The sequence below is a fragment of the Zosterops lateralis genome, assembly GCF_965231275.1.
Source record: "Zosterops lateralis genome assembly, chromosome: 29".
NCBI lineage: Eukaryota > Metazoa > Chordata > Aves > Passeriformes > Zosteropidae > Zosterops > Zosterops lateralis.
Genome location: NC_139789.1, coordinates 6,099,851 through 6,116,639, shown reverse-complemented (window position 1 = coordinate 6,116,639; position 16,789 = coordinate 6,099,851). Strand labels below are relative to the sequence as shown.

Genomic DNA, 16,789 nt, shown 5'->3' with positions numbered 1-16,789 from the left:
ACACGTTTGGGGAGGGGAGAGGAGCTGTGCTGGCTGGAGCAAGGCCCTGTGAGCAAAGCTGCAGCATCCAGACCTGGGGCAGGATCCTTCAGGTGTCAACCCCACCTGCTGCACCTGTGGGAGCCAGGAGCGCCTGTCCCTCAGCCCTGCTGCTGCTCCATTCTCTCTGCTCACCTTGTTCCTCACTCCTGTTCCCCTTCCAGCAGCTCACCTGGGCCCCCAGCCCCTGTTCCCCCCCAGCCCCTGTTCCCCCCCAGCCCCTGTTCCCCCCAGCCCCTGTTCCTTCTTCAGCCCCTGTTCCCCCCCAGCCCCTGTTCCCTCTCCAGTCCCTGTTCCTTCTTCAGCCCCTGTTCCCTCTCCAGTCCCTGTTCCCCTCCAGCCCCTGTTCCCCCCCAGCCCCTGTTCCCTCTCCAGTCCCTGTTCCTTCTTCAGCCCCTGTTCCCTCTCCAGTCCCTGTTCCCCTCCAGCCCCTGTTCCCTCTCCAGCCCCTGTTCCTCTCCAGGCCCTGTTCCCCTTCCAGCTCACCCCCCTCCCAGGACAGGTGGTGGCAGGTTCCTGCTCCCCTTCCAGCTGCTTTTCCCTCACAGCCTGGTTGCTCTCCCAATATTCCAGTTCACCTTTCTGCTGCTTTTTCAGGCTGCAGGATGGTTTTCTACATGCCTGGCTGCTCCTCCCTCTGCTGCTGCTCTCTTGCCTCAGGTGGAGGTGAGCTGGGATAGTGTAGTGCTGGTTTGGGTAGGTGGGAGAGGAGATGTCACCTGGGGCTGGTAAATGTGTCCCCTCCATCCCTGACTGTGGCTGAGACCCCAGAGCCACAGGCCTCCTCTGCCCTCCCCAGCCCTGGGCCAGGCCAGCTTTACCCCTGTCAGCTGCTGCTGGTTCAGCTCCCATCACACAGAGGGAGGGGAACGTGGAATCCAGAGAGCTCCTGGTGCAGTGTGACTCTGGATCATCCCAGAGCACGTGGGGCTGGGACAGCCCTGCACTGCTCCCCCTGAGCTGCAGCCTCCCTGCCTCACCTGGGGGCAGGTTCCTGCTGTGCTGCGTGTGCCAGGCCTGAATCATCACCTGTCCTTGGCAGCAGCTATGCAAGGAATACGTATTTATGCACATAAAAGCGTAAATGTCAGTGCCTGTGTCCTGGTTTTGGCTGGGATAGAGTTAATTTTCTTCCCAGTGGCTGGTCCAGGGTTGTGTTTTGGGTTTAGTATGGGAATAATGTTGATAACAAGCAATGTTGTAGTTGTGGCTGAGTTGTGCTTACTCCAAATCAAGGACTTTTCAGTTTCCCAGGCTCTGCCAGCGAGCAGGGGCACAAGGAGCTGGCTGGGAGCACGGCCAGGAGAGCTGACCTGGGCTGGCCAGAGGGACAATCCATTCCACAGGACACCCTGCCAGGACAGAGACTGGGACAGGGGTGGTGAACGACTGTGCTGGGCAGCTCTGGCAGGGAGGAATTCCTTCCCAATATCCCAGAACCCTCTCAAATGTGTGTGCCCCAGGGCCCTTCCAGCCCCCTGGAGGAGCAGGAGCTGGGAGCTGTGTCCCTGCTCTTCTGTGCGTGGGGGGCTTTGCTTTCTAAGGCCAAAGGTGGCATTTTCTGGTGCCATGATGTGTCTGCCTTGGGTGAGAGCTGAGAGGTTCGGGGGTTTGAACTATGTGGTCTTTAAGGTCCTTCCCAACCCAGACCAGGCCTCAGGGAGTGCCCTGGTGGGGTCAGGTTAATCCTCCCGTACATCAAGAAATGAGTTTGTGTCGAGGCTGAGCCTTGGGCTGGGGAGGAGGTGAGGCCTGGGCGCTGCAGGCCGTGGGTCAGAGTGGCCTGAGTGGCTTTGCCAGGCTGTACCAGGGCTGTGCCGGGGCTGTACCGGGCTGTACCGGGGCTGTGCCAGGCCGTGCTGGGTTGTGCCAGGCTGGGCTGTGCCAGGGCTGTGCCGGGCTGTACCGGGCCTTGCTGGGTGTGCCGGGGCTGTACCGGGGCTGTACTGGACTGTACTGGACTGTACTGGGCTGTACTGGGGCTGTACCGGGGTGTGCCAGGCTGCGCTGTGCCAGGCCATGCCGGGCTGTGCCGGGGCCGTGCCGGGGCTGCTGGGGCTGTACTGTGGCTGTACTGGGGCTGTACTGGGGCTGTACCGGGCTGTACCGGGCTGTGCCGTGTTGTGCCAGGCTGGGCTGTGCCGGGGCCGTGCCAGGCCGTGCCGGGCTGTACTGGGGCTGTACTAGGCCTTGCTGGGCCATGCCGGGGCTGTGCCGTGCCGGGCCTTGCTGGGTGTGCCAGGGCTGTGCCGGGGTTGTGCCGGGCTGTACCGGGGTTGTGCCGGGCTGTACTGGGGCTGTGCCGGGGCCGTGCCAGGCCTTGCTGGGCCATGCTGGGGCTGTGCCGTGCCGGGCCTTGCTGGGTGTGCCAGGGCTGTGCCGGGGCCGTGCCGGGGCCTCCCGCGCCTCGTGTTCCTTTGTTCGCGGGGCCGGGCGGGCTTGGCCTCACCGGGGCCGTTCCAGGCCGAGCCGCCGCCATTCCCCGTCCCCGCCCGGCCTCTCTCCCGACAAACACCAACCCTCGGCCTTCCTTCCTTCTCTTCCAGCAGGTTCTCTTTCCCCCATCCAATGGTGGTTTTAAGCAAATATTGGCGTTTTTAATTTCCTCGTAGCATCGGTGGTTTTGGGGATAAACATCGTGCAGGACCAGTCCTTTCTGTCGGCTCACGGGGCCACACCAAGGCCCTGCTGTGTCCCCCACCAGGGTCCTGCCATATCACCCACTGTGGCCCCTCCGTGTCCCCCACCATGGTCCTGTGTCACTCACTGTGGCCCTGCCATGTCACCCAGGCCACGCTGTCACCAGAGGGGCCCTGCACGATGCCACAAGCCCCCCTGGAGCTAACGGCCTGAGGAGTTAGAGCCCTGATGCGGATTATTCGGTTTATTTGGATTATTCTCTTTGTTCATTCGGTTATTCGGATTATTCGCTTTATTCGCATCATTCGGATTATTCGCTTTATTCGCATCAGGGTAGGGCCTGGAGCCCCCTGGGGGAACAGGACCCCTCCCAGAGCCCCCCGGGGGCACAGGACACCTCGGGGAGGGGTGGCTGTCATAGGGCAGTCATTGGAGTCTCCTGTTCCCCAGGGGCTCACCGGGGGCCGGGTTTGAGGACAATGCCTGGTACCGTGCCCAGGGCCCCGGGGGCTGCGGGGTGATGGAGCCTTTGGGGATTTTTGGGTTTTACCCCCAGCACGGCAGCGGGGCGGGGGGCGCCGGCGGGGGATCCCCGGTTCCGGGGGTGTTTTCCCGCTCCCGTTTCCCCTCAGGGCCCCCCCGGCCCCGGCCCGGCCCCGCCCCTCCCGCGCGTTCCCGCCAGCGGCGGCCAATGGGCGCGCGCGGGGCGCGCACGGGGCTTTTCCGCGCCAAACTCCAAAGCCCGCGGAGAGCGCGCGGAACCGGCCCCGCCACCGCTCCGGTGAGTGCGCCGGGAGCCCCAAACCCCGGCACCGCTCCCCGGTGAGTCCGCCGGGACCCTTCACCCCCGGCACCGCTCCCCGGGACCCCCAGCCCGGCACCGCCGCCCCGGTGATTTCGCCGCGCTCCCCCCAGCCCCGGCCCCGCCGCCCCATGGCGGTCCCGCCGCGGGCCGGGGAGCGGCCGGTGGCACCGGCAGCGGGAGGACAGCGAGGGGCGCGGGGCTTTCCGTGCCGGGGCGGTGCGGGAAGCGGCGGGAGCGCTCCGCGGTGCCCGGGCGGTGACAGCTGGCTCGGGTGGCCCGGAGGGGACAGACCCCCGCCCCGAACGGGCCCGCGGGAGGGGGGTGTGCCCGGCAGGGCAGGGGCGGTGCCGGCGGCGCCGGTGCCCCGCGGGCTCGGGGAGGGGCAGCGCCCCGCGGGGGGCGCGGGGATGACGCGGCGGGGCTGGGGCGGGTCCGGGGGTCTCTGACACCCCGCGGTTCCCCTGCAGTCCCGGGGTGGGTGTACGGGCGGGGGTCCCAGTCCCCGCTGTGCGGGAGGCGGTGACGGCCCCTTTAAGAGCACGCGCTTTCCCCCCCAGCCCCTTTATCCCCGCTCTCATTTGCATGATCTCGCGGGATTTGCCGAGTGGGCGCGGCGGGCGCGTTTCAATTGTGGCGCGAGATGCGGCCGGCGCGAGCCGAGCCGTTAGAGCTCCCGCGTGGGGGGGGCGGGGCCCGCGCCTCTCAACCAATCAGCGGCCGAGCCGGCCGGGCCGGCGGCCAATGGGACGCGGCGGGCCCGGGGAGGGAGGCGCGGCCGCGGGCCATGGCCCCGCCCCGCCGGTGCCGCCGCCGCCTGAGCGCGGTCCCGCTCCCGGGGCAGCACCGGCGCCATGTGGATCCAGGTGCGCACCATGGACGGCAGCCAGACACACCGCGTGGACTCGCTCTCCAAGCTCACCAAGGTGGAGGGGCTGCGCCTGCGGATCCACGAGGTGTTCGGCGTGGAGCCCCAGCGGCAGCGCCTCTTCTACCGCGGCAAGCAGGTACCGGCCTGGCGGGGGGCGCTGACAGGCCTGGGAGCGGGGACACCCGCCCGGCCCCGTCCTCCCGGCCAGCTGAGCACGGATGGTTTAATTCATTTAATTTGAATTGGGGGGAAAGGAGGGGTTTTGCTGCCATCTAGCGGCCCCGGGTCTGCAGGAGAGGATCCAGATGCAGAATAGTCTTTATTCTCACTTCTCCTTACTGTTTTCCGCCTGATGTGTTGCTCTTCTGCCTTGACATCGCCTCTATGAAGTGTCTGGAAATTAGCGGAGGTTTTATGGTCTTTAAAATGTTTAATGTTTTTGAGCCTTGTGAATTTCACTGCTCTGAAGGGTGTAAAGATCTCATTTTTCTGTGTAATTTGGGAAAAGCAACTCATGATTTTGGCGTTCTTTAGCTCTGATAGCAAATTCCCACTCGGTACAGAGCACTTGAGTGGCTCAGTGCTTATTATGTTCTCAATAATAGATTTACAATTGCTGTTGTACATCTGTTTCCTTCCCTGTGAGTTCATGGTATTACTGAATTAGCGCTGAAATCAATCAAAACCACTTTAAAATAGAATTGCTGTACTCTGCCTAGTCCTGTGCTGCTAAACCTTCGTGCCAGAGAAACTCCTGCTCTGGAGTTTGGTGGACCACAGGATTAATTCCAGGAAAAGCAGCGGGATGCTGAGTTGGCTGGAGATGGACAACTCTTTTCCAGCTGCTTTTCTTTCTGCTTTAGGCTGTCCTGAGCTAACTGTGCTCTGTAATTAGCAGGTGTGGCTGTAGGACATGGGAACACACCTGGAGTAGGCTCAGTCTGGGCTCAGGTACCAGCTCTGGCACAAAGTGAGGCTTTTAGGATGGTGTGACCTCCCTGTAGGATGGTGTGACCTCCCTGAAGGGCTGCTGGGTGTAACGCACCTTTCTCTTGGGTTAGTGTAGATCTGGACGCGTTAATGACCCGTTTGTGTTGTAAATTAAGTGATAAAGGGGTTGGTTCAGGGCAGGTGTCTCCTGTCAGCCTTTCCCTGGGGTCTGTGCAGGGTTAAACCTTCCCAGCAGTGGTGACTCCTCATCAGGATGTCCTTGCCCTCCAAAGGGAATCCCTGCTGCACTTCCAGCCTTCCTTGGCTCAGGAACATCCCCCAGAGCCTCTCCCAGGCCTTGTTCCCGTTGTGCTTTGTTGGGATCCCTGCAAATGTTCCATTTCTTACCCACAAACGTTTCTAAATGGGGTTAGAAAATTAGAAATTGGCTGTTAGATAAAACCTGCCTCCTTTGTTCCTCGGGCTCTTCTTTCTGGCTGTGCTTTGAGCTCCTGTGGTTTCCTGTCCTGTTCCTGAGCTCTCCCATCTCGCTTTGCACCTGTTGTCACTCTTGTTCCTCTGCTGCTCTTGTTCCCATGGTTGTGACACTGTATCTCGGCTGAGAAGAAACAACCCATTTCTGGTGTGTTCTTATGTATCTCCAGGAGTTTTCATCTCTAAACCAGCAAAAAAAAAGCTCAGACCTCTTCCTGTGCAGTCAGATTTCCAGGGATTGTTCCAGAGCCATTTGACGCCATAAATCAGAATTGAATTATCATAGTGATCCCTGTGAAGTGTAAATTTTTGTGGTTTTGCTCTGCTTCCCCCCCGATAGAGAACAAAGCTCCAGGGATTGCTTTTTCTGGTGGTTTGGACTGGAAGGGGATGATCATTTCCTGTATAATTTCTTAGTCAGACCTTAAATATGTGGGGAAGCTTGTCTGAACTTCTGACTGCTCCGTGGGCTCCAGCCTTGCAGTGTTAACTCTAAAGTGGTTGTGCTCCTTAGAGCTCTCGAGAGGTGATTGAGGGACTTTTCTCCCTCTGCACTTCTCTTTTTGCAGGGACAGGGGTCTTGTTTTGACTACAAACTGTGCCAGACTTGCCAAGTAAACTCAGAATTAGAGAGGGTGTGAAATTAGGGCACGCCTGGCTACGCTGGGGAGCGATTGGGCAGTTTCAAGTTGAATTGAATCTCTCTTGATTTTGCTTTCAATGGAAAAAATGCGTGTTTGCTGGGAGAGGAGTGTGTGCTTAACTCTGGCTTCTACTTAATGCTGCGATTAATGGAGGTGGTGTAGCAATAATCTGGATCACACACAATTAAAATATAAAGACAGTCTGCATTAGCATTTGGCACGTGTCTGAATCGAGGAAGAAATAATTTCCCTTTGAGTTTGTAGGTAATGTGGAATTATCTCTGAATCCTGACAGGAATGTGGGGGGGGTCTGTAATAATTTAATTGATGTTTCTTGGGAACGTGCTGCAAACTTTCCCAGATCTCACAAAGGCTGGGCAGCAAACCCAGGGCAGCAGGGAAGCCTTGGTGTTACAGACTGTGTGCTGACTGCAAAAAGCACATGGAAACAGCAGCACTGAGAGAGAGAGAGAGAGAGAGAGAGGAAGGGCCCAGAGATGGCTGATAATGGTCCCAAGGCCACGTGGCGGGTCTTGGCGGGCAGAGCTGGCCCGGGGGACGACGGGGTTTGGGGGGGACAACGGGGCGTGGAGGGGATGGCGGGGTTTGGAGGGGACAAACGGGGTTTAAAGGGGATGGTGAGGTCTGGAGGGGACGATGGGGTTTGGAGGGGACGATGGGGTGTGAAGGGTCACCCGGACGGTCTCGGTGCTCTCCCCGCAGATGGAGGACGGGCACTCCCTGTTTGATTACAACGTGGGGCTCAACGACATCGTGCAGCTGCTGGTGAGGCAGAGCCCGGCCGTGCCGCCCGCCGGGAGCAGGGACAAGGACCCCGAGCTCTCAGACACTGACTCCGGCTGCGGCTCCGGCCCCAGCGAGTCCGACAAGAGCTCCCACAACGGGGAGGGGGCCCTGGAGCTGGAGGGACAGCCCGGCACGGCAGCTCAGCCCCACTGGGGCCACCCCTGCTTCGGCCTCTACAAGGTGGGTGCTCGGTGGTGACCGGGAGCCCCCAGAGCTCTGCCTGGCCCGGGGGATTGTTCTCTGCTGGGAATCCTTCATGCCCCAATTGTGTGGGCAGTTCCTTTCTTCCTCTCGAGCCCTCCAACAATAAAGAGGAAAAATACCAACTAACCCACAAACCAATTCAATGCAGCATGCTGTAGGACAAAATGCTTAATTTTTTTTTTTCCGTTTTGTCCTTTGAACTAAAACTACAATACATTAATTGATTAAAAAAAAAAGGCATTCAGAGTTTCTTGTTTGATTTTTTTTTTACAATTTTTCCCAATATTTTTGCTTGGAGTCACTACATTTGTCAAACTGAAACTTTCTTGAATGGACAAAAGAAAATCTTGAGCAGCTGTTCAGAATAATTTTACTTCTCTGTTTCAATGGACTTTATTGCAGATCTAGTGATGTCTTTGCCAGGTTATGAGCAAGACACTTTGAAACTCTGTTACAGACTAACCACTAATGGTTTGGGCTCGCTAACAAGGCTGGGTTTACATGTGCTGGTGTAGAATGGATTTATTCCAAATTCAACCTAAGCAGATTGCAAAGCTGCACAACAGGACCAGCAAAGCAGAGGAAACCTTGATTTTTAAGCTGATCAGTCAAATATCTTGATAATGGTGCAGTTCTAGAGACAGTTAAATCATCAAGTAGGTTGGAAATGAATGCCTGATTTGCAAATCCCTTTTGGTGAGCTGTGCCCTTTGCTCTGCACAGATCAATGACCTGGTGGATGCTCGGGACACGGACATGGGAGCCTGGTTTGAAGCCACAGTTGTGAACGTGACCAGGAAAAAGCCCTCCAGTGAATCAGCCGAGAGCTGCACAGATCCCGAGCAGCCCACAGCTGTCCCTGAAGAAGATATAATTTATCATGTGAAATATGATGAGTGAGTTTTGTTTTGTTGCCTCCTTGGCCAGTAAAGTCGTTTGGGTCGTGATGTCGATGGGAAATCTTATTGCAGATTTTGCACAAGTTAAAGCAGAGCTGGGCAGTTGTTATGTCACTGTGCCCTGGCAACTGCAAGGTTGTTTTGCAGTTGGGATTCCAGGGGGCTGGAATCACGTTTTTATGGATTTATAGGAAATGCTGCTGTCCTGGTGTTAAAGGGAGGCAATAATAGCAACATCAGACTGGTTGGTTCTGACTCTATCTGTGTGGGAGGAGATTTTTGATGATATTCCTGTGCTGCACAGCAAAATCAACCTTGTCTGCACAACCCCAGTGACTCCCCAGGACTGATGCTGACTGTGATTTCTGTTCTGTCCCTCCCAAGTTACCCAGAGAACGGGGTGGTGCAGATGACCTCCAACAACGTCCGGGCTCGGGCTCGGACCATCCTCAAGTGGCACCAGCTGGAGGTGGGGCAGGTGGTCATGGTCAACTACAACCCTGATGAGCCCAAGGAAAGGGGCTTCTGGTACGACGCTGAGATCCTGCAGAAAAGGGAAACAAAAATGACCAGGGAGCTCAACGCAAAGATACTGCTCGGGTAAGCTGTGCACGTGGAATAAATGGGATTTCCCCACTCTGCTGCAGCTTTCTGAGCTCTGAGTGGTGACTCTGCTGCAGCAGTAGTGCTGGGGGCAGAGGAAAAGTGGCCTGGCCTTTTTGAGGGATTAACTTCAGCATTCTGCAAGTCTGGTTAACTTCCACTGAGGAATTGGAGACTTTGAGGAATGCTGATCCATGGATTTATCTGATGCTGAGAGGATGCAAAGCCCTGCATTCACCATGAGGCAAATTATGTGTTAATTATCCACAATGGCTTTACAAAAACTGCAGTGTAATGTTTTCTGGAGATAGGATGATGTAGAATGAACTCTCACTTTATAAAGGTGATGAAAAATTATTCCAGTTCTCTCCTAAAGGAGACTCTCAACTTCAGGAAGAAAAGGATATATTTTTTTTTAATTTTCAGGTAATTTTCACTGGCTTGCCAGAGTATTCCTCCTTTTTCCTCTCACCACAGTGTTTTTGACTTTTTAACTATAAACTATGAGAAGCATTATTCTGAAATATATTTGGGAGCAGAGGGGGAACAGCCACTCTTGATAATTGAAATGCTACAAGTGCCTGAATTCTCCCTAAGACAAGAGGGGGTTAATTCTAATTGCATGAAAATGATTTGATTTTTAATGCCAGAGCAGTCTGATGCATGCACAGCTGTGAATGAACTCTGGGATATTTCCAAACTCTGATCTCTTTTCTCAACTTCTTCTAGGGACCCTGGTGATTCCTTGAACGACTGCACAATCATATTAGTGGATGAAATCTATAAAATTGAAGAGCCAGGCACTGCCTCTCCCATCAGTTCTGGCACCCCAAAACGTGAGTGTTTTATGGAGTTTCCTGCACGTCTGTCTTACCTTGTGCTGTCCTGCCAGTTATCCCTGTGAGGATCAAAGCTCTGAGAGCTCCAAGACACATTTCTTGGTGCCTCTTTGACCATTTCCGGTGGATCCTGGCCCTGGCTGAGTGTGTTTTGTGTTTGCCCACAGGACAGAGTGGCCCCGTGTGTAAAGCTTGCAAGGACAACCCCAACAAGACCTGCAGGGTCTGTGCCTGTCACATCTGTGGGGGAAAACAGGACCCAGACAAGCAGCTGATGTGTGACGAGTGTGACATGGCCTTCCACATCTACTGCCTGGACCCTCCCCTCAGCAGGATCCCCGATGAGGACTGGTGGGTTCTCAGGAGGGCTCTGGGGTGTCCTAATTACATCTAATTAACAGCAGGAAGTGAGGGCTGGGGATTGAAGCTGCCCTTTTCAGTGGCTGTACAGGGATGTGTTTTGTTTTTTTTTTTTTTTTTTTTTGGTAAAACTTCATGGCTTTTCTTGAGCTTAATGAGAATTGTTTTAAGCTAGTGTCTTTTCCTAGTTTTGAGATCCTGGTGCCTTTTTTGTGTTCCTGCCTAAGGCCAGGGCTTGGAGCAGCCTGGGATGGTGGGAGGTGTCCCTGCCATGGCAGGGGGTGGAACGAGATGAGCTTTAAGGTCCTTCCAACCCAATCCAGCCTGGGATTCAAAGAGAACCAAATGAGAACTTGATTTTTGGAAGTTTCATGTGTGCAGTGGCTTTTATGGGTCACTGCAGGCAGACCCCAGACCCCATCATCACATCAGGCTGGTTTGTACATGAGATATGCACACTGAGAGATGAGGAGAGTGAACACAGAGTCAGTGAAATGCACTGGTTTGTTCCCTCTGCCCTGTTTGAGCACTGGAGGCAATGATTTTATGACACAGCTCTTTCCTGACACACCTGCAGTGGCTGGTGCAGGGACAGGAGCTGTTGTAGGTCAGATTCCAGCATGGAGAATGTTCCCATGTCTGGTTTCACCTGGGGAAATTGTACCATAACTCACTGTGTTTGGAGGAAAAGCTCCTAATTGAAGCCTTTGCTGCTTGTCAATTTTCAATGACTTTAGGTATTGCCCCGAGTGTCGAAACGATGCAAGTGAGGTGGTTTTAGCGGGAGAGAAATTAAAAGAAAGTAAAAAGAAACAAAAGATGGCATCTGCTAATTCCTCCTCCCGGAGAGACTGGGGCAAGGTCAGTTCCAAAGCTGTTTTACTCGGAGTTGTGTTTGTTCCTCTGTGCCCTTGGCTGATCCTGCTCTCTGCCCAGGGCATGGCGTGTGTGGGGCGCACCAAGGAATGCACCATCGTCCCCTCCAACCACTATGGACCCATCCCTGGCATCCCCGTGGGCACCATGTGGAAATTCAGGGTTCAGGTATGAGGCTGAATCCTGGCCTGACCTGCCGTGGGGAGGGATGGGAATGGTCCAGCTCCTCCAGGAAACCTGAAACAGTTATTGTGGAAATGTGGGTGTCACTGGATATGTGGAAGTGCAGGAGGAAAAGAATTCTGGCTTTGTCTGCATCAAGTGTTCCATGACTAATGCTGCATTTGTTGGGGCTCAGCAAGTGCAGGGTTGTTTTTGTTTTAGGGCTCTTCTTGGTCGCCCAAAAACCCCAAAGCAAACAGATTTGTTCCCAGAGGTGTGTAGTGTGCCCTGGCAAGGGTCTCTCAAATATCCACACATGAAACAGAAGGTTTCTCATCCTGTTAGAAAGTTGGGGCAGAAAAAAGCACTGGCCTATCCAGATCTTGGTTTCGAATATTGAGGGAAGGTTGCTATTACAACTCTTTCAGAACTTTATACAAATATTTAATATCTGTGTTATTTCTAAATACCTCTAGCTTTTTAATAAACAATTTCAGTAAGAAATGTCCAAATTATTAGGTTTGCACCACAAACTTTATCCATGTCTTCAATTTACCGATAGACTCAGTGCCATTTTTACTTTTCTTTCTTTTGCCTGGAGCTTTTTGGAGGATGATGATGGTGAGAGCAGCTTCCCCCTGTGATAGATGGAAAGCAGATGTGAGGTAGCACAGTTGGTTCAGCTGCAGGCCCAGGGCTGTGTGGGGCTGCTGAGATGAGAGGAGGTGTCTCCAAAGCTGGTTTTGTCTCCAGGTGAGCGAGTCTGGGGTGCACAGGCCCCACGTGGCAGGAATCCATGGCAGGAGCAACGATGGGGCCTATTCCCTGGTGCTGGCAGGAGGATATGAAGATGACATCGTGAGTGGATTCTGATTATTTATTTACAACCCAATTAACTTGTTACTTTTGGCCCCTGTTACTTTTTACACTCTGCACCAAACACTTGCCCAGCTTCACCTGTTTCCTTCAGGAGCAAACGAGGCAAGGAAAAGCTGCAGTGATCTGTGCCAACTGAGCCACAGGGTCATCCAAACCCACTTTAATATCCCTGTGTCAGCTTTTGGTTCCAGAGCTGAGACTTCCCAAGGTCTGCATTACACCCACAGTAGTTTGAGCAGTCCCGTGGGCTGTGCTGGCAGCTGTTCCCTTCCAGCAGATCCTGTGTGAGATCCTTGCCCTGCTCAGGTTTGTGACAAGACAACTCTGTCACCCTCTCCTGGCAGCCTGATAAGGGACAGCCTCAGCCTGGGAGCTTAAATTCAGAAAGCACTTTTCCTTTTTGAGAATGTCCTGCCAAACCTCCCTGGTTAGAAGCCTGTTCTGCTTTTGTTGAATTCTTTTCTGTGCCTGTGTCCAAACCATCCTCGTTCCTTTCAGGATCACGGGAATTCCTTCACCTACACGGGCAGCGGGGGCCGGGACCTGTCTGGGAACAAACGCACGGCAGAGCAGTCCTGTGATCAGAAACTCACCAACATGAACAGGTGGGGACCTTGGGGCTCATCCTGCCCTCAGCACCCTCCAGTCTGTCACCACCAGGGGTTTTGGGGCTGTTGGCATCCAGGGAAGGTGGATAAGAGGAAAAAACGGGTCAGAATTGAGTCTGGGCTGTGGTTTGGGCTGCAGATCAGCTGCACAATGGGAATGTTCCTCTCAGTGCACTGTAATGGGACAGAACTGTGAGTGGTGTTGGTGTCAGGGGCAATACTGGCTGAGACTTAAGGAGCAGAGCAGTGGAGCAGCACTTGGCTACAGTGAACATTCTGTCCAGGGAGGTTCAGCCACCAGCAGGGAAAGAGATGAGACAAGTCTGTTGTGTTAAGCTCAAGAATCCATTTTTATCTCCCCCAGAGCTGAGGAGAGAGGAGAAGACAAAGAGCGTGAGCAGGGGCAGGGTGGTGGGTTTTATAGGGTATTATAGGGGAGGACTCTTAGGGTTTGGGTCAAGGCAGGAGATACCACAAGGACAATAAGATCAGATTTCAGCCTTCTCGAAACTGGAGGACTCCACAGAGCAGTAAATTGGTGTAGGAGTTCTTCTGCTCTCTCCTGGACACCTTTGCAGCCACTGGTCACCTTGGGGAGCCCAGACCATTTGTCATTTTTGTCATTCTGAGCTGTTGCTGTCCCAGCTAAGCCTGGACTGGCGTGGAGGAACCAAAGTGGGCTGGTGCATTGGGGTAACACCACGAACACTCAGCCGTGGATACGTGCCCCCCAGGGCTGTCAGCTTCACACAGGGCACTCAGCACTGCTGTGCCCAGACAAACCCCGAGCTTTCCCTTTCCCTGCAGAGCCCTGGCCCTGAACTGCAGTGCCCCCATCAACGAGAAGCACGGGGCTGAGGCCAAGGACTGGCGGGCAGGGAAGCCGGTGCGCGTGGTCAGGAGCGTCAAGGGCGGCAAACACAGCAAGTACGCGCCCCTGGAGGGGAACAGATACGACGGGATCTACAAGGTGAGCGGGGCCAGGGTTCCCTCCTCAGCCAGGGAAAAGGGCTGTGCTCATGGCCAGGGGGCTTCTTGCACAGCGTGGTGGACGTGCCGTGGTTGTTGCAGGTGGTGAAGTACTGGCCCGAGACGGGGAAATCTGGATTTCTGGTGTGGCGTTACCTGCTCAAGAGGGACGATGAGGAACCTGCTCCTTGGACCAAGGAGGGAAAGGACAGGATGAAGAAGCTGGGCCTGACAATGCAGGTATTGCCTTGGGGCATTAACTTGATGGGGAGCAGGGGTTTTCCTGTTAAATGTTCTTAGTGAGGATGATCCTTAGCTAAAAATCAAGACTAAGGGGGATATAAATATATATAAATATATAGTCTGGTGAGTTGTTTTTATACATCAGGAGGCTAAAGGGACAAAACTCACTTTTTTTCTTTTTTTTTTTTTTTTTTTTTTTTTTTTTTTTGTATGGCATTTCTATAGGCTGTGAAGTGCTTCCCTATAGCAGAGATTTGTTGCTATTGTTAAAATAGATTAAAACTGCCCCTGGAGCAGTTCTCCAGACTTTTGGACCTGCCTTGGTCTGCAAGTCTCACCAGTGTGTTTGCATTGGATGCTCTTGGTTCTGTTTCAGTATCCTGAAGGATATTTGGAAGCCGTTGCAAACAAAGACAAGGAAAAAGAAAATAACGAAGATGATGAGTTTGATAGCCCAGGGAAAGGCAAGAGGAAAAGGAAATCAGCAGGTTTGTGGAGTAGGCAAGTGGATATAGAAAGCCTTGAAGGTTTTTGTGCATTTTACTTGGTTACTCTTTTCTGGTGATTTTTTGGTTGGTTTTTTTTTTAAATCTTTGTGTTTTCTGCCAGGTGGGGAGGAAAAACTCATCAGCTCTCCAGAAGGGACTCCAAAGAAAACTAAAGTTGAGCCATACAAGCTGACATCCCAGCAGAAATCTCTTATAAAAAGTGATGAAGCCAACGAGAAACTGTGGAATGAAGTCCTAGAGGCTCTCAAAGATGGACCGGTACATTGGGCTTCTCCCCAGACACAAACCTGAGTTAAACAACAGCCTCAGACCTAAAATGATCTTATTTTAGTGTAAACACCCCCGGCAGGTTTAATGGGACAGATTTTGCATGTTCAGATTTGTTGAGAATCTTTCTATGATCAAAGTAATCCCTTGCATTTAATGGTGGGGGTTTGGGTTAATTGATGTGTCTTTCAGCACTAAATTGATTGAAACGTTTTCTTTTTCTCTTTGCAGAAATTTCTGAATAAAGTGGAGGAGGCCTTTCTGTGCATTTGCTGTCAGGAGGTCGTGTTCAGGCCTGTCACCACCGTGTGCCAGCACAACGTCTGCAAGGTGGGCTGGGCTCTGCTGGGCTCTGCTGGGCTCTGCTGGGCTGTTGGGAAGGAATTCCTCCCTGGGAGGGTGGGGAGGCCCCAGAATGGAATCCCCAGAGCAGCTGTGGCTGCCCCTGGACCCCTGGCAGTGCCCCAGGCCAGGCTGGAGCAGCCTGGGGCAGTGGGAGGTGTCCCTGGGGCAGTGGGAGGTGTCCCTGCCATGGCAGGGGTGGCACTGAATGCGATTTAAGGTCCCTCTAAGCCAAGCCAGGCTGGAATTCCCTGATCTGTGCAGTGTCCAGCAGGAACACTCTCAGTTGGAGTGCAGTGCTCCTGTTCCCCCTGGAATGTCGGGGCTGTGCCAAGTGACCCCAATTCCCTGTTTCTGTCCCCAGTGCTGGTTTCTGTCCCTCTCCCTGACCCCGGTGCTGGCTCCTGTCCCTGTCCCTGACCCCAGTTCCCTGTCCCTGACCCCAGTGCTGGTCTATGTCCCTGTCCCTGACCCCGGCGCTGTCCCCAGCCCCTGTCCCTGACCCCGGTGCTGTCTGTGTCCCTGTCCCTGACCCCAGCACTGCTCTGTGTCCCCAGGACTGCCTGGACAGGTCGTTCAAGGCCTCTGTGTTCAGCTGCCCCGCGTGTCGCTACGAGCTGGGCCGTGGCTACAGCATGGAGGTGAACGAGGCCCTGCAGAGTGTCCTGGCCCAGCTCTTCCCCGGCTACGGCAGCGGCCGGTGATCCCCCAAAGCACTTCTCCCTCCCCAAACCACCCCCGGGCTTAATTTAAAACAAACAAACAAACAAAAAAAACCATAAGTCTGTGTTTCCTCCCAACCCCCCGTAAAAATGGTTTTAAGTCTTCCTTGTTTTTTTTGGGGTTTTTTTTATTTTTTTTTATTTTTAAAAAAACCCTGTAAACTCCTTTTGTCTGTTCGTGGGTTTTGTTTTTTGTTCTCTATGTTGAACTTTGCATTTTTAAATTTTTTTTTTTTTCATCCCCTCAAACCTGACATTTATCAGCACAGAATTATTTGTTTCCAATGGACTGAAAGTGCTTCCGGTGAGGCTGCTAATGGTGAGGAAAGTTCTCAGAGTGCCCCCTGTGCCCCTTTTTATTTTTGTTTATTTTTTATTCCAAAAATGGCTTGGTTGCTAGAACAATCTTCACTGTCTGGGGATTTGGCCATCAAGGTAGACTTGTGCATCACCTTGGCAGCATTTTGATACTCAATTTGTACAAGATGATTTCTGGCTTTGTACCACAAGCGAGTTTTTTGCTATTTTCTTTTTTTTGTAAGAACTGGGTTTTATACATTTGACAAAAAGCCATTTCCTGCTAATTTTGTATCTCAGAACCAGGAGGCTCCTTGCTCAGAGCCAAGTGGTTGGAGCAATATGAAGTACTACCTCACTGGACTTGTCTTAGGGAAGGATTTGTTCAGCCAGGTGCTGTCCCCTGTCCCGAAATGCCATTGTGGAATATCCTAAAGCCATTCCTAAAGTGCCTTTTGTCCTTTGCTGGAAGGCTGGGCTCTCAATCACCGTCAATGTCTCCTTTTTTTTTTTTTTTTTTTTTTTTTTTTTTTTTTTTTTTTTTTTCATAAGCACTGAATTGTTGGGACTTGCCAGCCGGATTCTGGGGGAGTGTGGATCACTGTAGCTGTGTGTGATTAGTGGGGATTTGCAGAGGATCAGGTTTTCCTAGTCATAGGTGTATTGGGGAGTTTTTTTGGTTTTTTTTTGTTTTTTCTTTATTTCTCACTGCATTTCTACCTGGAAATGAAAAATTAACCAATTCTGGCTTTTTTATAAACTGTTTTGTACTGGCCAAGCCT

The 16,789-nt window shown here is 53.3% G+C and overlaps 1 protein-coding gene across 1 annotated transcript; it reads left to right on the top strand.

Annotated features, from left to right (window-relative positions):
* Positions 1-4,335: 4,335 nt before the first annotated feature.
* Positions 4,336-15,950, top strand: UHRF1 (ubiquitin like with PHD and ring finger domains 1; the record flags this gene model as incomplete). Its single annotated transcript, XM_083880112.1, has 16 exons — positions 4,336-4,488; positions 7,145-7,408; positions 8,156-8,328; positions 8,716-8,931; positions 9,664-9,770; positions 9,941-10,124; positions 10,871-10,994; positions 11,070-11,177; positions 11,925-12,029; positions 12,549-12,655; positions 13,466-13,628; positions 13,730-13,867; positions 14,247-14,358; positions 14,480-14,637; positions 14,878-14,976; positions 15,546-15,950. 16 exons carry the CDS (start codon positions 4,336-4,338, stop codon positions 15,690-15,692), a joined length of 2,358 nt encoding a protein of 785 aa, XP_083736238.1. The 3' UTR covers positions 15,693-15,950.
* Positions 15,951-16,789: the final 839 nt, after the last annotated feature.